General features: G+C 40.7%; 2 protein-coding genes across 2 annotated transcripts in view; both read right to left on the reverse strand.

Moving 5' to 3' along the window:
- Znf475 (zinc finger protein 475) overlaps positions 1-1,273 on the reverse strand; it is a 20,901-nt gene extending 19,628 nt beyond the window's left edge. The window contains exon 1 of the mRNA XM_034518492.2: positions 1,134-1,273. Coding sequence (XP_034374383.1) covers positions 1,134-1,166 — 33 coding nt within the window. The 5' untranslated portion in view covers positions 1,167-1,273. The remainder of the gene's footprint in view (positions 1-1,133) is intronic.
- The window catches only part of Znf474 (zinc finger protein 474), a 30,317-nt gene continuing 5,766 nt past the window's right edge, over positions 453-25,003 (reverse strand). The window contains exon 2 of the mRNA XM_076912656.1: positions 453-9,423. Within this exon, the coding sequence (XP_076768771.1) occupies positions 8,172-9,215 (1,044 nt within the window). The 5' untranslated portion in view covers positions 9,216-9,423 and the 3' untranslated portion in view covers positions 453-8,171. The remainder of the gene's footprint in view (positions 9,424-25,003) is intronic.

Genomic DNA, 25,003 nt, shown 5'->3' on the forward strand with positions numbered 1-25,003 from the left:
CAAAAATATGAGAAACTTTTTGAATTCCTGTATTGGGGATTTGTTGAGTTATATTTTATATATAAGATAACACAATTCTGGGAAAGGCCATAAAAAGATGCAGTAACTGAGGAGAAGTGCTATATAGATGGCAATCTAGAGAAGACGACTCAAGTAAGTTTCTCTCCATGCTCTCTGCTCAATAATTATATGGCAGAATTTGTGCCCATGCTGATCAGTGACATGCCTGCTCATCAAAGACTCTGCCAGCATATGTTCAACTACATTCGGTGTGGTTCCAAATACTCATGGAGAAGGATTCAGTGCTGATGCTGGAAATCGGATTGGCAGTAATCGTGTTCCAAACCATAGTCATTAGTGTATATTATTAGGAAATACAGATGCATGAATTTGGGGTTGGAAGCAAGGAAATGGTGTCATGAAAAGAAATAGGCTCACGAATGCATGTAAGATAGGTTAACATTTTATCATATTTTATTTATTGGGTGTGCATGCATGTACAGAAGTCAAATTGCAGGAGTCGGTTCTCTCTTTTTACCTCGTGGGTCTCAGAGATAGGTCACATTGTCAGGCTTGGCAGCAAGCAACTTTACCCAGTGAGCCATTTCACCAGCCCAAGATAGAGAAACTTTTAAATAATGTAGCCGTAGTATAGTTTTGTTGTGTTTATGACTGAATAATATTTGGTGTATGAACATCTGGTCCTATCCTCTCACAGGAGTAACACATAATTAACATTTATCCTTCTAAAGAAGTGGCAAGCAAAATACAGGTATCCTGGTGCAAATCCTAGGAGTATCAGTGTCTATCAGAGTCTTGCTAACTTCTGATGCAATTGGAGGCAGATCTCATATGTTTTAAGTTATTTGTTATTAGCATTTGTGTAGGTGTCATCTTTCAAATTTTTATGAGAAATGTATATAGTAAATTTTTTGTTAAAAATTTAAAACTATTCTCAGCACACACATTTCACACATTCTATATCTGTCCACAGGTTCACCTGGCTTGGCTTTAAGAGCCAATAATGTGTGTGTGTGTGTGTGTGTGTGTGTGTGTGTGTGTGTGAGAGAGAGAGAGAGAGAGAGAGAGAGAGAGAGAGAGAGAGAGAGAGAGAGAGAGGCCAGGATTGTTACCTTATTGTTGCTCTTTGTAGACGTGAGAGCCATGGGATCCTAGAATGCTGCCCTGATATTCGGGCATGGTTGGCCCCAAGGAAAGATGATCAAGCGTCTTGTGGAGTTAATCATTAAGTAGCCCAGCCGGCAGCATCATCACAAGGCACTTTATGAGGTAAGGCTGGCTTTCATGACATCAGCACTGCTGAGCGGCTGAGCTAGGGCCACTGAAGATGACTAAGTGTGAGAACCATAGGCCACATAATGTATTATTTACAATTTCCAAAAGGAGTCCCATGTCACTCTTGGATTTAGGGATAACTGAGGCAAGCAGTTCTAAGAGCCTTAGTCTTGACTTCAGGAACTCAGTTTAACAGAGGCCACAAAGAGAACAAACACTAAGAATACCCTCAGAGTTACCCTTTCTCCTTATTGTCATGGGCTAAATAGCATGCTAGGATTGCCTGATATTTAATTTAGAAAACATAAACAGATTGCAGCCCCTCCATCTTCCCACTGCTAGTGGATGCACTTGTTTTGTTTTTGTCAGGGTTTTTTTTTTGCACTCGGCATCCTCCAGGAATAAAGAAGCACCCATCCTACAGATTGCTCTTTCCATACACTGGCAGTCCTAGGTCCTGGTGACTGCTTCTTCTGCGGGGTCTTACCTTTTCTGGTCACCTCAATTCACTCTTCCTCTCCACTGAATTAGTAGGTTAGTCATTCAGTGTAGTCTCAGCACTTCTATTGTTTAAAGAAACCCCTACTTCTAACTTTTCCACTGACTTTTTCCTTAGGCTAGAGAGCTAAATTTCTCAAAACATACCCACATGCTACAGCTGCAACCAAATGGGCGTGTTCCTTCCAACATTTATAGGTAAATCTACATGGCCAAACCAACAGTTATTTTCAGTTCTGATTCTACTTCCTCTCTGAGCATGCCTTCTGCTGTTCCTCCTCCACTAATAGTTTTGCAGCTACCACCTTCCTAAAGCAGTCTCTCTCTCCAGGCCATTCTAGTCAGTCATAATTTTGGATATTCATTCTCCAGCTCCTTCAAGAGTCAGCTTCAGTCTTTCTTCCTTTTTCGCTTTTAAGATTTATTTGTTTTTATTTTAGTTGCATTGGTGTTTTGCCTGCATAAATATCTGTGTGTACTTGTGCCCCAGAGGTCAACAGGAGGCATCAGATCCCCCGGAATTGGAATTATACATGGTTGTGAGCTACCATGTGAATATTAGACTCTGAACTCTGTTCTGCTCTAAATTGCTGAGGCAGTCCAGAACCTGAGTCTGGTTTTCTAATCCTACACTCATTCAGATTTTTGTAATTACTAATAACTAACAAATGAACATCCCAGCCATGTCCTCTCTTCTTAGTCTCAAACTCATACACCTCAGCTCAGATTACTTAAATACCTCAGTAACATTTTAATTTGTTATTTCTGGAATGAAACTACTCCTTATGGCCTTCCTTTCCTTCTTAGAAAGTGGCACAATTAAACCTGGTGTTTGCACTAAAATATGGGAGTCCTCCTTGCCCTCCTTCCTCACCCTTCCATATTTTAAGTTTCACAAAGTATGCCCATCCTACTTCATCTCCAAGTCTGCCACCAGTCATTGGATTCATGATACAGCTAAGCAACTGGTGTGTTTGAGGGATTATCACTGCCCAAGTGCCACCCTACAGCTGCTTCTTATGCAACATCATCCCCCATTAGGTGTCAGCCACATGTAGGCTCTTTAGTTCTACTGTAAGTTCCACAGTCTCCCCGCTACAGACACGCCTTCACACCAACTTGCTCCATTAATTCTGTCACTGGCCATGGGTCTCAGATAAAGAATCTCCCTTGAGGTTTTCTCTAGCCAAAGTTCTGAATGTTGCCTCCTATCCCAACACACTGTGCTATCAAAATTTGATACTACCTGATTATTTTTTTACTTTTCCCATCATTTCCTCCAAAGACTAAGAGCTACATCTATAGTTTTTTTGTTTTTCTGTTTTTTTATTAATGAGTGTATACTTAGTGTTTAGGCCAATGCCTAATGATGAATACTTGTAAGTCAGCTAACTTGTTTCCTCTTTTTATTACCTAGTGCTTAGACTTCCCAAGGTAACAATGATCCCACCTTTCCATGCTAAATTAAAAAATTAAAATTAAAGAATAAAAAAATGCTACCACTGAGTTCTACCATGCCTTGGACCCTTGATGCGCTCACTTCGATTTAGAACTGTCCCTAGCACCTACTTTAGAACCTGCTACCTAACTCTAGGTAACTCTTAACCTCAAACTTCCCACCAGAAAAATCAGAGAAAATTTAGATTGTGTGTACAAAGTGCTGATCAGGAAAAACAACACTGAGTGATGGTGTTCCTTCTAAAGGCATGTGGAACCTTAGTCCTCAGTGGAACACATGATGTGGGTGGTGACCTTTGTAAATAAAGTTAACACCTTCATCAAAGGGTTCAAGTTTGATGCTATCACCTCCTTGCCCTTCCACTTTTTCCCTGCTGTGAACTCTGAGCTTTACTCACTCCAGAACAGCAGACAGTCCCATCTTGCATGGAGAACATCTGTCCCAGACAGCAGGGCTGCCAGCCCTTTGATCTTGTACTGCCTTGTCTCCAGAATATGAGAATCAAACCTCTATTCTTCATAAATTACTCTATTTCAAGCATTTTCATAGGAGAATGGATGGATACATTAGATACTCAATAAAGAAGTTCATATTTTTACTTCCTGTCCCTAAACTTCATGGTTCTTTCTATTTAACAGAAATCCATGCACAAATGGATGAAAATGATAAAAAATGGGGTCATATCTGCTCCATCTTTCTTGTTGTGACAGTTCCACTAGATATTTTGCCTTCAAGGACTAAGATTCTCCCCACTCCCACCAGAAACTGCACATCTAACTTCAAATCTAATATAACCATTTGTAGTTCCAAATAACTGGAGTTCATAGTAGTATTATAAACGAACCTTCTTAGATTGTGGAAGTTAAAATGAAGGGTTCGGGCTGGAGGAGCTGGAGAGATGACTCAGTGGCTAAGAGCATTTGCTGTTCTTGCAGAGGACTGAAGTTCAATTTCTAGCATCTGCCTGGTGGCTCACAACCATCCATAACTCCAGATCCCAGGAATTTGATAATCTCTTTTGACACCTGAGGGCACCAGGCATGCATGTACTGCACACACATGCGTGAAAGAAAAATATTCACATACATAAAACTAAAAGAGGAGTCAGGACTGCATAGGTAACTCAGCAGCTAACATGACTCAAGGACCCAAATTCAGTTCTCTGCACCCATATCAGATAGTTTGCAACCACCTGCAACTTCAGCTACAGGGGGTTTGACTATTTTTGGTCTTCTGGCTCACCTTCAATCAGGTACATATACCTGCACATAGACACACACCCATCCACATACACATAATTAAAAAGAATAAAAATAAATTTTTTTTTGAGAAAGGCAGTCACACATTTGACAGTGTAGAAGGCATTAAAAGGAAACAGCAGATGGCAGCACCAGATGCTAGCGATGTGTTCAGCTGCAACCTGAGCCCTGGTACCAAAAGTACTCAGATTCAAGTTCAAAGAGTATCTTCTGTAGAAAAGATACTGTCCCTTAATAAAAAATAATTTTGGCTTTGCAACATAAGGCAGGATTTTTAGGAACATTTCATGTGTCACCAACAAAATCCTAAGACATAAATCCCTAGGCTTACTTAGAGAAGTTTATTGGGCAACGACTGTATTTGGGCTTATGTGTTTAACTATCATCTTGTGCGTCAAGTAACTGGAAGAGGTCTCAAGCTAAAGACTGTAACCATTTGTAGTCCCAAATAACTGGAGTTCATAGTAGTATTATAAACAAACCTTCTTAGATTGTGGAAGTTAAAATGAAGGGTTGGAGCTGGGGGGGCTGGAGAGATGGCTCAGTGGCTAAGAGCATTTGCTGTTCTTGCAGAGGACTTCCAAAAAAAAAAAAAAAAAAAGAGCCAACTTGTTAACATTTATTCCTTTTATTTTAAAATAAGGAATAATAATGGCCTCTATCATGTTCTTCAGCAGATACCATGAAAAATACTTACAAAATAAATATTTGATTAAGCAAAAACAGTAAGTAAAATTCAAAACAATAATCTGTATTTTTCCACACTGCACATAAAAACTTCATATGAAGTTTTTAACTAGGTGTAGCTCACCCGAGCTTTCTCTCTTTCAGAGGAAGGAAATGCCACAATGCTGGTCATTACGACATAGGGCCAGACAATGATCTCCCCAGAACAATAGACTTTTATGTAATTACACACTAAGGTTTCTATTCCCCTTAAACACTACTAGAGCACTTCACAACTTTTCTATGAGATCACGAAGAATAGATTTGGCTCTGTATTTCAGATTATACATGGCGGGAGAGTTTGAGTTCATATAAGGATAAAGAGAAGTGCCCACTTGGATCTCATGGGCCTTTGTTTTTGTTCTCTTTGACTGCATTGTAAGAGAACCTTCAACAGTAGAGGGACATCCTTAGCAGCACTGTACTTGGCTACCAAAGCTCACTGTCACCCAGCGAGAGCAAATTATTTTCCCCAATACTATGGCTGTTACTGTGAACATATTTTTTTCCCTCTCTGGAATTCAGGTTGAGCCCCTTGAGAATATCAGGCAAGACAGCTGACGCTAATCCAAGACCAGATGAAGAATTCCAAAGTAAAACTGCTCTAATTGACAAGAGAAAGAGATGAAGCAGGCATCCAAATTGTAAAAAAGCAATGCACTTCAGTCAGCCAAAAGTCAGCTGTCATAGGCAGAGTCAACTCCAGAATCTAATGATGTATAGGTCAGTGCTCTTTATGAAAAACAAATGACTCACTGCATGAAGTGGTAAGTGGTGTGAGGAAGCTAAAATTTCAACAGACGGGATCCAGAAAGCAAAGTAAACTTAGAAACTGGTGTTCTTCTGAATGCACCTTTAAAGCAATGTCTGAGGGTACGGATAACATCCATCACTAAAAGCACTGTCTGAGGGTATGAATAATGTCCATCACTTCCAAAATATCTTATGCTTTGGGGAAGTCTAAAACTTGCTCCATCTTAATTAAGCCAAGCTTGATTTAACTGTGGCTTTGACCTTTTGCTTAGATGACCTATCCATGTTTTTACTGGGACCTGTATGGTTCCCAATCTATCAGGAGACAGGTAACAATGGCGGGTGCCACTTTCCAACTGATACATAGCAGCGAACACCTTTTGAGGGTTTGGGTACACACTGGCAACATCCAGTCTTCCAGGGGCCTCCCTGAAGCCTCACAGACACTCAGGCATCATGGAGATACCACCACTGCTGACACCAACTCCTCCAAACAACTGGGTGGGTGAGGAAGTGACACCACAGGCCCAGTCAGTCAGTCTCTCTCAGCAATTGTGACTGAGAGACCATGCTGTGCTTAGCAGGTTGGCTCCAGTCTTGGAGCACAAAGTATGTGCTACAACGATAAGCACAAGAGTCCTGACCATACTCGCCGCTAGCTCTAGATCTGTAATGAGAAGGTTTAAAGTAAATGCATGCAACCAAGAAACCGGGCCGTGAGTTAGAATACTGGGACAGGTGCTGATTGGTGGCCCCAAGACACAGATCCTTTTGTTCTCTGTTTCCAGACCCCACACATCTTGGAAGTAAAACAACAGGCAGAAGATGGGGAAACCAGATCAGGTTTATGAGACCAGCTCAGAGCCCATGCCACACTTAAGCAGTGGTTTTCCATAGGGCAAAGAATCTAGCCATTTTGAAGTTTTTTTCTGTCTTCAATATTCACTGGAAAAATTGTTCAGCATGTTGGTCTGACTCCTCTGCTCTCGGATGACTGCCATGGGACCTTCAAAACTAGTAAGTCCATAATTTTTAGTCATGGAAATTAGGAACAAGGACTAGACAGTTCTTAGAGTAATAAAAAAAATAAAGGCAAGAGAAATTAGATCATAATAAAAGATGTGTCCTTATTGTTCCAGTTTAATAATGGTTCGAATTATGTGTGTTTTCTTAAACTACTCAAGTTATAAACAGTATCTGGATAAAGACTATTGTCAGGAGGCCGTGGTTAGGAGTTTTGAGCATGCTTGGAATCCAAACGGCCATGAGGAAAAATCACCTCCTGTTTCTTACAGTTGACACATAAGATGTGACAGGGCAGTGTCCTGATGTGACAGTACCATGTCCTGCTGTTCAACTGGCCACCTTCATAAGCATCCTCACCTTTTACTTGAGACCCCAAGTAAAAGGATAATAACTTTATAGTCTGACAATACCTGCATTCACTGTTTAGAATGACTGAGGTTTGGGGACAGCATCCTGTGAACAGTCTCCATAATGGGTACAGAACAACAATGGACTGAGATCTTCCCAGAATCATGCAGACATATCTAGTTGCTTCAGCATCCATGAAGGGGTTAACAGCACCCCCCCCACACACACACACTAATAACCATGTATGCCTTCAACAAAATCACACTGCTCTCTGTAGAGCACATAGACTCAGCAAGTGCTCCAGTGTATAATTATTGCTAAAGTCATTTGGGGTTTTTGACACAGATTCTATTTTAGTAAGATAAACTCAGCATAACCCAGCATTGCCAAAAACAAATTCCTAAGGTAGATGACTAAAATAAACCAGCAATAAACATTGGCCGTTGGAATGGGAATCATATCTCTGTAATGTAGACACAGCATTAATGACTCATTTTAAGTAACAGTCTCTCCCAGGGATTACTGGGATGAGGGATCAGAGAAAAAAAAAAAAGTCCATCTCTTTTAGGCTGTAGGACTGAAGAGGATTATGAACCAACCAGACAAGGATTCTGTTAGGTCTACTTTGCAAAAAGAGACACACACACAGCCCCTGGAGTCCAAAAGGAGATCCATTTGGACAGGCTGCTTTGAGACACAAGTAAGGCTTTGGGAGAAACCATCGTTGGGGCTGAGGTGGCTGGCTCTGGGAATAGTTTTCTCATCCTTTTGAAGATGCAGTGTGTCCCCAGTCCACCTACTTCATTTTATATGACAACAGTTACCTTGTCCCCATTGGGTGCTTCCATGTTCCTCTGTTGCTTAGAATTAGTGGGTGCATTTGGACCCCCTTTCCTTTCTAGGTTCGAATTTTGAGTTTTGGGTCCACTAGGTTGAGATTTACAGCTTCTCTGGTGTACAGGTAGGCGGTCTACAGCAAAGGTCCGGCCACAATTTGGGCAAGGCACAAGCGCGGCTTGACTGGCCCCCTCTTGGCTGGGCTGTCCAGTTGGAAGGGGTTGAGGCTTCTGGGGCAGTGGCCGACGCAGCTCTCTAGGAAGCCGGTCATTCTCAATTTTCCACTTTTCCAAGCATTTGGGCTCGTGGATAGGAAGGGACAGTGTGCCAAATTCCCTACCACAAATGTAACAGATGAGAGTCCTTGGTCGGGCTGGGATGCCGCTAGAAGCTTTCTTGAGACCAGTAGGAACATTAGGACTATCCATGTTTGGTGTTCCAGGATTCTCACCCTTTGGCTTGCAGCTTCTCTGGTGAACCAGGAGACGATCTGGCAAGAATGTGCGGCCGCAGTTTTCACAGGGTATCAGCTGAGCCTGCGCACTCTGAAATGCCTCCTCGTTGGCTGCCTGAAGGTTGTAGGAGTCGCTGCCACCGATGGGCTGTGGTTTGGAGGGTTCTGGCCTCCTCAGGTGCTTGGGTAGTTTGCTGTTCTCGATGCGCCATTTCTCCAAGCACTGGGGCTCATGAATGGCAAGTGACTGGGACCCAAATTCTCGGCCACAAATGTAGCATATCCGAAACCCTGGCCTCCGGGATGGGATCACAGGGGGTCTAGGCAGGCTTTCTGACATAATTCGACTGGAGTGTTTTGATAGAATCGCGGTTCCAGGTCTCCTTTTCTGAGTGTTGGCCTTTATGATTTTGGTTAGACTGCCACACGGTGTTTCCTGAAGAAGGGTTGAATGGGAATCACTCGGCAGGACAGCCTGCTGGATAAGGAAGGTGGGCTCTTTGGAGCGGTGGATAGTTCCTTGTGATTGGCTGGAAACCCTTTCATTTCCTCTTTCCATGAACAGAGGAGGCGGCTTTCTCTAGCGCTTGCTTGAGTTTCAGGCCACACTGGTTCTCGGCTGCTGCTTCGACTGAAGGCTAGTGACGCTGACCTGTCCTGGGTTTCCACATGTTGCCAGTACTTGAATCAGTGACTCAGAGCTTCGTTGGAGGGCAGCAGTCTGGAATGTGGGAAAGTCCCCATGAAGCCTTAGATATCTCCAAGATCTGTAAGGAGCAGGAGATATAAATCAAGAAGTTACTACACACAGAGACAGACAGACAGACAGACAGACAGACAGGTAGACAGATAGACCAAGAAGTCACTACACATAGAGACAGACAGACAGACAGACAGACACACACACACACACACGCACACGCACGCACACGCACACGCACACACAGGCACACACGCATGCGCATACACACCCCTTAGATCTTAAACTGATAAAAGACAGCATTTTTTAAATTGGCTATGTGGTCTGTTTGGCTAGCTTAGTAACCACCAGTATATTTGAGATATTCAAGAAACATCAACACAAATGTGAATGAATAGTTTGTTTACAAATTGTAGTGCACTGAAATTACTAGAGCAGAATTAGTCACAAAGAGGGCTGAGGATGGCATCACGTACTGACACAAAGTAACATTCTGACTCCAGGAAGAGCACTGTTCACCGAAGGGTGTGGGTGGGCGGGAAGAAGCTTCTATTCACAAAAGAGAAAATCCAAAAACTAAAAAAATAAAGGGATTAATAGACCCTGTAGAAAACCTTCATGATCCCACAAACCCCTCCTTCAGAGATTCTTAACCCTTCAGTGACATAGACTCCTTTGATAATTTTGAAAACATCAGGCTTCATGGGATAGCTTAAAAAATTTAACATTATTTAAAGGTGAAACAAATTTTGTTGAAATGTGTCAAGTATTTGAGGTGACACCATGTATTAGGAAATGCAATGTGATAGACTTCTTGAATATTCATGCACTGAAGAGCTGAGATGAGATACCTGTGCATCTTCCTTGGGACTGTGATGCTCAGGCGATGTTCTTTCATCATATTTATTTTGTTTTATACATGTATGTTTGCCAATCAATTTTGGTAAAGAAAGAAAAAAATAGGGTCGTTGGTTTTTTCAAACAAGAAGAAAGGGCTGATAGAACAATGAGATCTCATTATTGGCAGAAGCATAAGATGTTTTTATCTTAGGAGAAATCCTGAGTAAATTTGATTGTGCATTAACAAGCTAATTCTACCAGAAATCTTGGGTCCTTGTTAATTTTCTGGGTCACTGGGTCAGGGTTGGAGCCCGAAAGGATCCACTTAGGTTGCAGGGACTGCACCAGATCTGGGTTCAGCACACATCAGCAAACATATGAGCTTAGACTGGTAATATGAATACCTCAGGTATAAGGTTTATAAGGGACAAAAAGAACTGTGAGATCTGGGTCCAGTTCCTGCATTTTTGGTGCCAAGAAAAGCCTGAACCTTTGTAGTTTAGAGATCAACTCAGGTCTGGCACAGAAAAGGAAGTGATTCTTCATCCTGACAGCTCCTGAGGCAGTGGTGCTAACACGTGGCAACCAAAGAATGTGTTGGCACAAACAGAGTGGCCTGCACAGAAAATGAAACTCAGAGAAATGGATCACTTTCTCAGTCCCATTAGAAAAGACGGTGGACTTGGGAACACACAGAGCATAGGATAAGGGGGCTGGGAACACACACACAAAGCAAATTTGAGTAAATGATACTCAGAGCCAATACTATTCTGACCTAGTTATCCTTTTTCCCTGAAACCAGGAAGTTACAGATACTGAAAGTAATGAAAGAGATTAGAAAACTCAATATAATAAAATAGGATCCCATGCCTTAAACTGCTTCTCCATCTGTCTCTGGATCTCTGTCCTCCTCTCTCCCTACACAAATGCACACACACAGAGCCAGTCCTCAGTGTAATACTGAGAAACCCTGTGACCTTCACCAACAACTCCTCCACCCCCCCTTCTCATGAGGTAAGAGACTAATATTTAGTGAAGGGCGACTGTGGTCCCCCACCAGTGCTCTCGTTTTCATGTATATAATTCAGTTAACTTTGAGACAGTGATGAGGCACATGTTGTTACTCAATTTTATAAACAAACCGCAACTCAGAAAAGACAGTCAAGTTGCCCAAGACAATTTCTAAATGACAGAACAGGGGGTTCAATTCCTGTTCTCCTGGCTACAGGGTACAGCTCTTTCCATTATTCATCCAACCTGAATTCCACGGAGCTTCTCCCCTTTACTTTCCATCCCCGTTTTAATGCACTATTCATGTGCCTCCTGGGCAGGCGCCTAAGTTCTCTCCAGTCTCTATGCTCGCAAAGGGAGGTGGGAGGAGGATAAAGATGGAAAAAACAGAACAAGGAGAGAAGCGCTCCCAAAGACAAGGATGTTCTGTGTGAGACAGGGTCATTTCATTCTGCAGAAAATATGGTTTGCTAGAAGTTTTTTTCTGGGTGAAGTACGACATATCCTTTCTCTGAACCTATCAGCCTCTTCAGGGTCATCTATGCAACAGGCAAAAGAGGGACAGGGTGTGGGGGAGGGGCAGGGTGTGGGGGAGAGGTCAGAAGTGGGGGAGGGACAGGGTGTGGAGTAGAGGCATGTGAGAAAATGACCGATTTAGTTGTTTTTACAATTAGACACAAGATGATTGTGACACTATACAGTGAGGCCAAGTGATGTTCCACCTGCAGCTGTCCTCCACTGTCTTTACTGCACGAGAATGCATGTTCACTGTGAAGACCGTCTCTGCAGCAAGCACAGTGAAGACACTTAAGGTTCCCACTTTAAGCAGCAGCTTTGTCCCACTCATGCAGACATTTCTCATATCCCAAGTGAAGGTATGAAAGTGAAAATGAGGAGGTACCTGGAAGCCAGTGAACTTTGGGGACGACGAGGAGTGACATATAATGTCCCTGCTGCGGACTATGCCAAGGCAGTGTGCCAGGGTAAAGGTTGTTGGTTGTTTATACAGTAAGCTGGTTATAAATAAAGCAAAAATGCTAGAAACACTCAATACGTAGATTTAATTCATGCAAAGAAGCCAGCCTGTCATCGAGATACATCATAAAACAACACTAACACTGCTAGTACAGAAAGAGAAGCACTTTGAAAAAGCCAGCCAGCCAGCCTTACCCCAGGCATTTGTGGAGATGGGCCTGAACTAGGTATTTAACCATGTCTGCACACTGAACATTTCAGGAATGCTTAGAAGGGTTCATATTTTATCAGGATCATGCCCCTTTCCATTCCCTTTAGGGTTCATGAGAAGGGAGAAGCAAACACAAATTTGAACGCCATAGTTGTGAGACTCCAGAGCCCATTTTAGCTTTAGTTGGTGTTCTTTAAAAGAAAGACCATGGGATGCAAACAAAAGTGTGGCCAAGTCTTTTAAGACTACTTTAATTCTTTAAAATAAATACAATTAACACATGAGATGGCCCCTCCCTATACATATAGAACCAAAATTCTCCAAATGGGATAAAAGTATAAGAAAAAGTTGAAGGTCATCCTGAATGGGCACATTCAACGGCCTGGAAGGTTTGATTGTTCTCTCTTTTATGCTGCTTGGCAGCCTCCATTCTCATTATCATCTGGTGTGAGTACAGTTTCCTACTGTACTCTCTGGTCTTCCTTACCTATGGAATTTTGCCTTTTACAAGAAACAAATGTAGTCACTTATAGGGAGGCTATGGCAGGTAATATCCCTCCCAGAGTCTGGTGGAGGTAGTTCATTACTTACCAAAAGCCATAGTGCTCAACTCCCCTGGTTAATGTAGCCCTAATTTTTAGCTGGGCAGATTTTTCAGCTAAAAGTCTATGATTTTTTTTTTTATAGTTAGTGAACATATTGATGGGACTTGAGAAAGTTTTTTTTTCTTTTGAGACAAGGCCTTAGCATGTATCCCAGACCTTCCTCCATTTGCCAAGTACTAGGATTATAGACACTGATGCTTAGAACAGACATACAATGTCTGGAACCCCAGCAGCCATCTTGGAATAGTTTATATCCATGTAACACTTGATGTGACCCAGCGTAGGCTTGAATAAATTTGAGTTTGCGTTAAGTGTAAAACCCATTACATGAACCCAAGTACCTTTTTAAAACATGTCTTATTTACATGAGACAAATGTCTATTTGTATATTTTAGTGGTTGTTTACTCGTGAAAATCTAATAGCAGTTGAGGATTTTTTTATAATTTAATAATGATATTATTAGAGCACAAAATAAATTCTTACTGTATAAATGACTGTTTCATTGTATAAAACACTGGGGAAGACCTGCAGACCTCCCCGTGGACATCATCAGCCACTTCCTCCTGAAAGATCTGATTCTTAGCTCTTCAGGTCCTTCTTCTGGATGTCTAAGTTGTTGTAATTCAGGATGCTTCCTATCACCTTCCAGTCTTGGAGGTGGAGCTGTAACCTGTCTATGCTGTTTGTTTTTTACTACTAGTTATATAGGTAACGGCTTTGTTCCTAGTCAATAGTACTTCACATTCCTTTGGTCAAACAACATATATAGTTTATTTCCTGATGGTTGGAGACAGATTCGGAATAAGCAATTTTCAAAAATCTGTGCTATTTGAGTGACACTATGACACTGCTGCAATAAGTACAAATTCAAAGGAACACGATAGAAATTCAGGTGCTTGCCTCAACAATAAAACTTCCACTGAAAACACGGTTGTGTGGCTTTAACAAAATGGTATTATCAGCTACAAGATGCCACTTCTGTACTTGTTACTAATGAAGGGAAACTTGTCATTTTAAGCCAAGCTATAGTTTCTTGAATTTTTGTATGACTCTCTTTCTCTAATGATAATCCAATCTCTCTCTAATACTACGTAGAGAAATCACCCCATCCCACTCAGAGGCCAAGAATTACCAGAAGAGCTGATGGAATCTGGGTGGCTCATACTCTTCTAGAAAGAACTAGGAGAATGAATGTCTATGGTCCTCAGTAAATCTGAGGTAAACTGACAAAAGGTCCTATGAGAACAGCCGGGACCTGGAGGTTGTATGGCTTGAAAACTACAAGAATGATATTGGAGACATAAGGGATGCTTTAACAAAAGCCACGTAGTCAGAGGCGTGGCTTTGAGGGAATGTGAGCATTTTCAGTCTGGACCATAATTGCTAATTTGAAAAAAATCCCCGTCCTCATTTTTTCTTCACTATGAAAGATACTGAACCCAAAAGTTCTTTTACTTTCATTCTCTGTAATTGCCACGTGTGGACACAATAGCCTGTGGTATTAAAAAAGCAAAGGGAAAGGAGAGAAGTGGACATTTTATGTTTCTAAGTAGAGCCTTCTGCACGGGCATTTTATGTTGTTAAGACTCATAATATCACCCTATGTAAGCTAGTATTAGACCCAACCTGTACTTTTCACGCTATATTGAGTATCCAAATCACAGGGTGTAAAATCACAAGTGCTGCACAGGTATGGACACAGAACTGTAACACTGATACATGGTGAGGTAGAAAAGTAACTATGGAAACCACCAATATGATCATGCAAGATCCCTGTAATATGTAGAAGAAAGACAAAGCATGATGAAAGAGATAAAAGAGAAGAAAAGGGAGGGTTCAGGAGAATAAGGACTGTTCACAGGAGTATCACTGTCCTGGTTTGCTTTCTATTGTTGTGATATAACACTGACCCAAAGCCCTTTGGAGAGGGAAGACTTTACTTAGATTACAGGCTATCACCACCAAGGAAAATAAAGCAGGAACTCAAGGCAGGAAGCTGGGAGCAGGAAGGTGGAGGCAGGAACTGAAACAGACCCTCAGATAAAAAGCTGCTTTGGGCTTTCTCCCTTGTAGCTTGCTCAGCTTGTTTTCTTATACAACCCAAGACCACATGCCCAGGGGTGGCCCCTCCAACAGTAGGCTAGGCCAGTCCATGTCAATCATCCATCAAGAAAATGTTTCACAGGACAATCTGATAGAGGCCTTTTCTAAACTGAGGTTTCCTTTTCCAAGGTAACTACAGCTTGTGTCAAATCGACAATTTGACACAACAACAGCCACAAAACAGCAATTCACACACTGTGTTTTCTCACATTTCAGATAATTTCATCCCATGTATTGGCTCAGAGGCCAAATGTGCCCCACATGTATGCATTCTTTGCAGTAGTAAAAGTGCTAAAAATGAATTAATTGCCACTACACTAGAGATGTCACATGAATGGTTGTTTGCATTTACTTGACATGGATGATCTAGCCTAAGGAGCCTACATTTCCCATCCCACAACCAATATGAGTCAAAACACAGTGAAAGCCACAGGTCAGATTGGCAATCTAAACTCTTCCGAAGTTTCCCAACCAGTTCACATCACTAATTTATAGGTCATGCTTCTCCCTAGGGCTACTTTGAGTCTGTAAGATTGCTTATGAACCTCATTTGAAACTGAACCTTTCCCACAGTTTTCTTCTTAACTGAATATTTGAAAATCACTTCAAAGATTTGTAAACCCCAGCTCTTCAGAAACTGAGGATCCAGTTGAAGTTACATTATCTTTTCTGAAAGATATGACTGCTGAAGTCACAGCATACTCATTGGTAAAAATTTAGTAGAAAATCTTGCCAATGAAAGTGGACTGGAGAGGAAATGCATGGTTTGAGTAGTGAGGGAAGAAAGAAGAAGGAGTCAGTGATGTAAGGAGGAATAAGTTATTAGAGGGTCAATGGTGTCATATGTAGCTCCAATCAGAAAGGACAAAGGACTCTGTACTTAGAAAATCCTTAAGAAGGACAAGAGAAGGAGAAACAATAGCAGGAAAACAAAAGTGTTTTCTGGCATCATCTGAATATTTTGAAGCCAGTTGCATACATAATTTTCAATCTATGTTATTGGAGCTACTCTATATAAACCAATGGACCTTGCTTTACCACTCAATGTCTTTCTGTATATGGGATGTTAGATGCCTTTTTTCTAAAGAACTAAACAGTAAAAGACTCAAACAATCTACTAACAATAAAAGCAGCTGTTGAATTTTCAGGACTTGGTCTGGAAATCCCTCATTGGAGAGGACGGAAGAATTTGGTCTACTTCTTCCCCTGCCAAGTTGTTTTGTCAAGACGTGAGTATAGATTAGATTGAATTGAAAATGTGGGAGAACAGATTCTTTCTCAGCCTAGAGCGAGTTCTCTTTATCAAGAATCTAAAGCTGATTACCACCAAAACTGAGAGGGAAATAGATACTCAAATTTTAATATTCTAATTTTAAAACAATTTCAACTCAATACATGGTTTACTAGCCTCATCCTAGGAGATTCTCGACAGAGGTCCACTGTTGTAACTCTCCTGACTTATCAGTGCCATGACTCTGGCACAGTCTGCCAAGCCAAGGGTGACAGCATTTGAAGTAATGTCACTGCACTGATGTGTTCAGATGGAAACAAACACAATGCATAATATGGCTGCCCTTGGCTGGCATAGGTTGGCAAGAGACAGATGGCTGTCAGTGTGTCCTAGAAGGACCTTTCTAGTCATACCCTTCACTGACCTAATAACAGACCCAGCATTGTGCCTTAGCTCTATTCTACCCCCAGGAGGTCAGAGTCTCCCAGAGCCTGGCTAACTCTTAAACATATCATTAAGACCATTCATTTTAAACTTCAACACTGTTAATAATGCTCTCTTTACCCAAAGCTGTATCTGAAGAAAGTCCTTGGGCAGAGTGTCAAAAGCAGATCAGGACCCATGGACATGCTGGATTTCTACTGTCGGTCAGTGAATGAGGCTCTATTTTCTGATTTCCTCACTGACAGGCAGTGAATGAGTCTGGAGACTTAGTAGTTTATTTACACCCACAAGCTAAATACTGTTTCTCACTGTGAGCTTTCATTGTTGTGGACCTATGACCACCCTATGCAGATATGTCACCCAAAAGCTATTGTCATTCTGATTGATGTCACCAGCTGATATGAACTCTTTCACAACCCTTTTGGTTAAAACTCATTGATGATTCAGAATCCTCTGTAATACATCTGTTTCCTTCTCAGGAAAACGTACATAAGATATACTCTTTGCTGGTGAAAACCACTAGAATTCATCTGAATTCTGTGAGGAACTTGCTTCCTCTCTGTCCCAAGAGCCCAAGCAAAAAATGAAATGTGGTGAGAACTCTTTATTTTAAAACCCCATCGATTATGGTTTAGATATCTTGTGGTTTGCAACATACTGAAAGCTTCTTGCCATTTCATGTCAAATTACTGCTAAATGCCACAGATGTCATAGTATCTGCTCGTTTTCGTGCAGTGAAGGAAAGGAAGGTCTACGTGTATATTTCAGTTACACAGAAGATGGCAAAGGCCAGATATTTGCCCTATTTTATTTGTGTTTTCAACTGGCTTTTTCTATGACCTTTCGTGTCCTATGTCACCCACATCATTCTTAGTACCATCTCTCTTTACATGTAGGATATGCCAATGCAATAAATGTAGAATCAGGAAATGAATAAAGAATGAGGCATCCCATGGTCAACTCTAAAGACACCATAATTTGGCTGGAATGGCAGCAGTGTTAGCAAATTCTCACATAGAATATGTCACTTAAATATTAACTCTATTATAGTTTACGAAAAGCAGATCATTGTATATTACAATGTGATGGGCTCTTTCCAGTCACAAACATGAAGAGTCTTGCCTGTCCTCAAGAGGCAGAGAGAGAAAGAATCTGAAGCATGCAAAGAGTTAAACAAATACTTGCTAAATTTAAGCACAGGGGAAGAACCAAACAAACCAAGATATGTGGGTTGTCCTGGAATCTGGAGAGAGTAAGAAACAGACTCTCTCTAAGGGGCTTTGAAAAGAATGTTACCTTTTACCGTCTCAGCTTGTGCCCAGTGAGGACCCTGCTGGACCTCTGACATAGAACTCTCCCATAATGAAGGTGTGACTTTTTTTAAGCCATTGATTTTTAAGGCAACTTACAACATGTAATAAGAAATGAAATCATCTTGAAAAGATGAAATCAGTTTCGTGAATGTAGCAGCCTTCTGCAAAGGGTTCTTCTGACAGCCTTGTCCATGCTTTGCCCTCGAATTTTAAATCATGGCACAGTAAGAAAATGCATTTTCATAGGTAGCAACTCAGGGCCTTGATGAGATGCCCCAGTGTCTTGTGAGCTAAAATGAAATTCACTCTGTAATAACAGATGAACAAATATACAACAGTGTACAGTGAGTCCTAGTGTCACTCTCTAGGTGGGTAAGAATCCCCAATCATGGTGCCTGACAACTTTTGATTTATTTATTTATTTATTTATTTATTTTGCCAACTGTGGTCAGAATGTCTGTCCTGGCTCATCCACATTATCCTCTTTTATCTTTGGCTATGCTATTTGTTTTGCATTGCTTAATTTTCATCAGAGAGAATCATCATTAAGTATAATCTTCAGAAACTTGACTTAAACTCACATCACTTTTGCCCAGTTCCTGGCATTTCTTATTCATGCAGGTGTATCATGCTTAATGGAGTTCCTTTTCTTCCTGCAACCATGCTGTCAACACTGCAAGCAGCCTTCTCTGGCAACTGGAAGAAGGCGTGTGGACCTTGTAGAGAAGGAAGAGTCACTATCTGCTTTGATTCTGATAATGCATTTCTGTATTGTTGAGTCATTCATTCTCTGTGTGGAGTTCTGGCATAACGAAGATCTTTCAATTTGCTGTCCCCCCCCCCACGTAGCCTTCCTGTGTAACCCCTCTTACATGCCCCCATCCCCAGCATCAGCTGTTCAAGGGCATCACTATTTCTCAACTCACACTTGATGAGTGAACTGTGTAAACATGAACAAACCACAGCGAAAACTATAGTGTGCTGTGCCAAATGTATAGGAACACTGGAGATTGTTGCTTGTGATATTCAACAAAACAAAGTTTTCCATTTTAATACGTAAGAGATTATTTATTCTTAAGTCGATCCTATTTGAGGCTTCTCCCAAGCTAGAAAAGGCTCACACACAGGAAGATAATTGCTGTTAACATGATGTACCCACCCCCAAAGGAGAGAGTATCTTGCTGTTTTCCTGCTGTGTACCCCCTCAGGTACAATGCTACAGACCGTTGTTACTCAGTCGCAGAGCTTGGTGTTAAGCCTGGGTGAACCATCTGTCTCTGTTTCTCATCATGCCTGCAGATCCCAGTTGTGGCCATATGACTTGCTGTGTGCCAAGTTTCCCCTCTGTGTGGGACAGGATTGACTGTTCTCATATACTGAGGGAGTTTCCACTGGCCACAATTCATGTTACCCATTTCTCATAGCATAGTCCTTCAAAAACGTATCTTCTTGCCCAGATACTAAAACTTGCATAATTTTTAGGTATGAGGATGGCATTATAATTACATTTTAATTGTAATTTTTATTAAGGTGATTATAGATTCAATATTGTCAAAAGAAATAGTTGGGAGATCCCTTGTGCATTTGCTCACTTTTCTCCTGTTTATAAAACTAAAGTGTAATGTGTGACTAGAGAGACAGTTATGAATAAAATCCAGAATACTCATTTTAGTTGTTTGTCTCTGTGTGTCAATTTAGCTTTATATAACTTTACTGCACGTAAAGTATCCACAGATAATGTACCAAATGACTCCAATACTATAAAGATCCCGACTTGCTATTTTTAGCATTACCCAACTTTTTTCTGTTATTTCTCTCAAATCTCCATCCCTTAACCCAATAATCAGAAATGGGCCTTTTATTCTGAAAATGTTATCATTTCAAAATATTATTTAATGAACATAGATGGTATATAGACTTTTTCACTGAGCATAATTTCATGAAGATTTAACCGTGCTGTGTATTTCAACAATTTACTGCTTTTAATTGTTCCATAATGTAGGAGTTTGCATACATATCATACTTTGCTTCACTGCTGAAGTACAGTTTAGACAATTACAGTTTGGTTATGCTCATTCTTATTACAAAACACATTGAATTGGTTTTTGAAGGATGCAAAGAAGTCAAGTAGGGGTGGAAGGAAAGATAATTTTAGTCATTGGAACAGCAGCATGTGTAAAGATACAAGTACCCAAAGCATGACATTCTTACAAAATGGCAGGGACTGGCTTACAAGGAGGACCAGTTTTCAGTATAATATGTATAAGGTTTTGTCAGGGAGAAGCTTAAGTGTGTATATGCACATGGGAAGATAGGGTCATGAGTAAATGAGTGTTTGAGTATAGAATTAAGTATGAGTGTGTGAGTGTGTGGGTGGATATAACTTATGGGGATACAAACATGAAAGTATGACAGTGAGCATGTGTATGCACAGACAAGTGTGTGTGTGTGTGTGTGTGTGTCTGTGTCTGTGTCTGTGTCTGTGTAAGGTTGGTATGAATAAAGGAGCAACTTAAGGTATAAAAGTGTAGATAGATGTGAAGACTTAGTTGCTAGGAATTGTTTGATGGGATGTGTGCATGGATGTGAGTGGAAACACACATCTATATCCATAAATGAATGTGAGTGGGTATGTGCAGATGAGTTTCAGTGGGTGGCATGATGAGAGAGAGAGAGAGAGAGAGAGAGAGAGAGAGAGAGAGACAGAGACAGAGACAGAGACAGAGACAGAGAGACAGAGACAGAGACAGAGACAGAGAGAGACAGAGAAAGAGACAGATGTGGGGCTTGGGGAGGGGGAAGGCTGCTGGGAGATCAAGAACTATAGATGGATAGTTCTTGAATGAGAAGGAAAGTGATGAAAAATCGAACTAAGTAACTAGGATATAGTGAAACAAATGATGATCTGCCTTACAATTAGTATCAGGAATTTTGATTCTCCCATTGGGAATAGAAACATTACACAGATTCTGTCATAATATGTATCATATTTGATTGACATAATATGTGACATATTTGATTGACAAAAGAACATGAATTATGAAATCTAAAAAACTTTAGCTTCTAACTTTTAGGAATGAGGTAAGGCAAATTTTCACTTTCTTAAAATTATGTATTACGTATCACAGTTTCCTCTAAAAGAAAAGTTTTAGCAGGAAAAGAGATGGGCATAATTTACAAAACTACCCACCCAGTAAGACTTCTATGTTCCTTCCAACACGGAGACCACGTGATACCCATTTCAGTTGTTCAACCCATGTTTCATCTTATGTCACTAATAACTGACATATGCTTAAGTACCTTTGCTAAAACATGTTGACAAACACCTCTGAACTCTTCTGCTGTGTTGTTCTGACTTATTCGCACAGAGCTTAAACAACGAGAGAGTTCATCTTCAACAATATATTGTGTTAAGAAACCAAGATGGTTACCCATTTGCTTTTCTGTCGTGTATCTTTCTCCATCACTCTCTACCTTACTTTTTGAGTCAGGGCTCCTCATTGAACCTGGAGCTTTCTGTTTCTGATAAACTGACCTGTCAGCAAGCTCTGGAATCTGTCTGTCTCTCCTCCCACCCAAATGCTGGGATTATAGGCAAGAATCTCCACAGATTTTTATCTGGATCCTGGAGATTCCAGCCCTGGCCCTTATGCTTGCAAAACAAACACTTTGTCCATTGACTCCTCTCTCCAGGCCCTCAGTTCTTAAGTGTAATTGAACTGTTACCATTTGTAGAGGTGAAATACCGAGCCAAGCAAATTGCTTGAATATATTGGTACTGTCTAATTTTCTAAGGAAAGGCAGAAAACGTTGCTTGCCAACATATTGGAACTGCTTCTCTAGTGTCCTAAGTCTCTACTGTTGTTGTCTCTTTGTTTTGCTTGATTACCTCTGCATAAACTTGGACACAGGTTCATAGCGTAGTTCCCAAAGTCCTATCAGCTGGAATTTTGACAGAAGTTCTTAATATCTCTAGACCTGTTTCTTCCTGTTCTGTGGATGTAAAAGTCACCTGGCAGCGTTGTTATGGAGATTAAACATAAGATAAAATTGCTGGCAGATGGCAGGTATGATATATATCATGACTATTATTATAGTGCTTTCAAATGCCATCTTTATACATGATCATATCTTTGTATATAATGCAACAGACCAGAAAATGTAATTAGTAACATTTCTGAAATTATTCTTCTTTTTATTAAACTACTCCAACAAGTTCCCAAGTTTTCATTTCCTAGCTAACTCAAACCACATTTTATTTAGATTCAATTGAAAGACATTTCAGCCACAGTCCTGGAAATATTGAGAACTCTAGAGAAACCTAAGTGTGTTTTCCAACCTCATCCAAACTGTATGGAACATTGGAATCCTGCTTGACAACATTGCTCCATTTGCTAAGGATACTTGCTCCATCTCCCAGTTAGCTGCCCCTAGGTGACCATGTTCCCTGGCACTGAAGCAGACTGGCACACTGCTGGGCACTGGACACAGGCTGGTTCGCAGTACTTGGCTATGAACTGGCCTTTTCCAAACCCTTCTTCCAAGGTGGCTCAGGGTGGTCTCCAGAATTCTAAAGTAGTTCAAGCAAGTGACTTTAACAAATATGGAGTGGAAAACTCAGTGTGGGCAAAGTGTGATTAACAGTTTGCCCAGCAACAGTGAGGCTTGCATTTTAGCCTTTTGGACATGATGAGCAATGGCTAAGGAATTATTTTGGATTCTAGACCCAAGAACAGAGTCTCCTATACTCAAGCTAAGAATTCCCCTAGAACAGGTATTTTGTGTGCTTTGGAGCCAAGCATGGCAGTAGAGTCTCCTGGGGCTTCCTATGCATGTACCCTGATGATATGTGTCCCATTATCTAAGGACACTTGAGGCAGGTGAGAAGAGCTTGGAACTGATCTTAGAGACTAATTCATTTATCCAGTATCCTGCCTCAGATAGTGGAAACCAGAGCAAGTATTTGCTGCATAACTTCTGCATTCCTGTCACCATTATGCTGAATTCACTACAAGTATTTCATAACAACCTAATTCTTCCACTCTTATGTTCACAGCCTAATTGTTACAATATGGTTACTTTGATTCTATATCTGTGAGGATTTTTTTGTCACTGTAAGTAAAGAAAAGTTCTATGTCAGTCATTTAGGGAAAAAGAAAAGTATCTTTTGCATCAAACAGAAAATCTGGGGGCAATCAGAAGCTAAACAGGATCAAGGCCATGGAGTTTTTTCAGTGTTTCTGCTGTGTTACTTTGATTATTCCCTCTACTCTCTTTGCGCACAGAAAATGGACCAATCCCAGTAGCTGAAATTTCAGAAATCCCATCAGCCAAGGTTTACAAAACACAGACGCTAGCACCGAGAATGTCTGCATCTTCCATTACTGTCCACGCATGCTCAGAAGGCCATCAACAAGGCCACCCCCATTAAGTGACAAGCATGGAAAATCTATCCTCAGCTGCAATATACATGAATCTATCCTCAGCATACTCCATTGTACATATGTTCTTTGGACATATAGCATATAGCTTTATATATAGGACATACAGCAGAGGTGAAATATATATATGTCCTTTGGACATATAGAAAAGTGCTGGGTCATATGGCAGTTTTACTTTTATTTCCACAGAAATATCCATATGCTTTTCCATAATAGTGGGAAATGATTCCTTGATCACTCTTCATTTTATTTCCTGAGCCTAGAACTTGCTGATTCAGCTAGTCTAGACTAGCCAACTTATTGCAGGGTGCTGCATCATTACCTTCAGAGAGCTGAGATTGCCAGGGCTACCACAGCCTCCTACTGTTTTTGTTTTGTACATGGTTTCTGGGGATTTGAACTCTAGTCCTTGTGCTGGTGTGGCAAGTACTTTCTCCACGGAGGCATCTTTCCTGCCTCAAACCCCAGCAGTTTTAAATTCCATACCACATTGGGGGTTGGGGGGTGGGTGGGATGCAGAGTCTGGGAAAACATCTCAAGACATGGAGTCAGTATTTGAGAAGGGACTCAGATTTGGAAGTTTATCCTGTAAATACCCTGTGAAGGATGAAACAATTTTAGGCTGCAAATCTTGATTCATTTTAGTTAACTGTGAAGTTCTGGATACAAAATTAATAATACAATTAATTTGGTCACATTAGAGGTAATGAAATTATGAATGTATCACAACAACACCTATGTTATTTAGGCAAGGAACGGATAGTATCCACTTAAGTCGCTTTAATTTAAAACAGCACTTGCTATTTACCATAAGTTTCTCCCAGAAGACTCTGTAGAAAACTTTATTTGGGAATTTCTTATCACCCATTCATGCCCCAATAGTTAAGATAATTAAATTCCATTTGAGGTTGTATTTAAAATAGGAAAGACTGACTGATGAGGAGAATGTGGTTTTAATTTTGGTTTGTTCAATGCCATGTGTTTCATATATAAGATGGCTAGATTGGAAATAAACAGATGATGCAGTCCAAGATTTATCTGATTGTAACATTGCATAATCACCTAGTATTTCTGAGAGGGATAAACGCCATGAACCAAGTCAAATATTATATTAGCTTTTTTATTACATGTGTATGAATGTTCTTTGACTATATTTTATTTATATGCTTTAATGACTATAGATGAGTAGTAATGAGCGAGATAGAGGCTTATTATTCATATTTATTATCATTTCATTTTGTGCTCTGTTGTGAATTTCTCCTCTCTGAATATGGAACTCCTCCACTGCTAACACATCACACACACACACACACACACACACACACACACACACACACACACACCTCCCTCTCCATATGGTTTTGGGTAAGGCAATGTATTGATAATAGCCCTAATCTTTGCCTAGCAATTATTTAATCCAGGATGGCTTCTTATCAAACCTGGGTTGTAACTAGGTCACATGGCACTGACAA

Source organism: Arvicanthis niloticus, chromosome 14 (assembly GCF_011762505.2).
Source record: "Arvicanthis niloticus isolate mArvNil1 chromosome 14, mArvNil1.pat.X, whole genome shotgun sequence".
NCBI lineage: Eukaryota > Metazoa > Chordata > Mammalia > Rodentia > Muridae > Arvicanthis > Arvicanthis niloticus.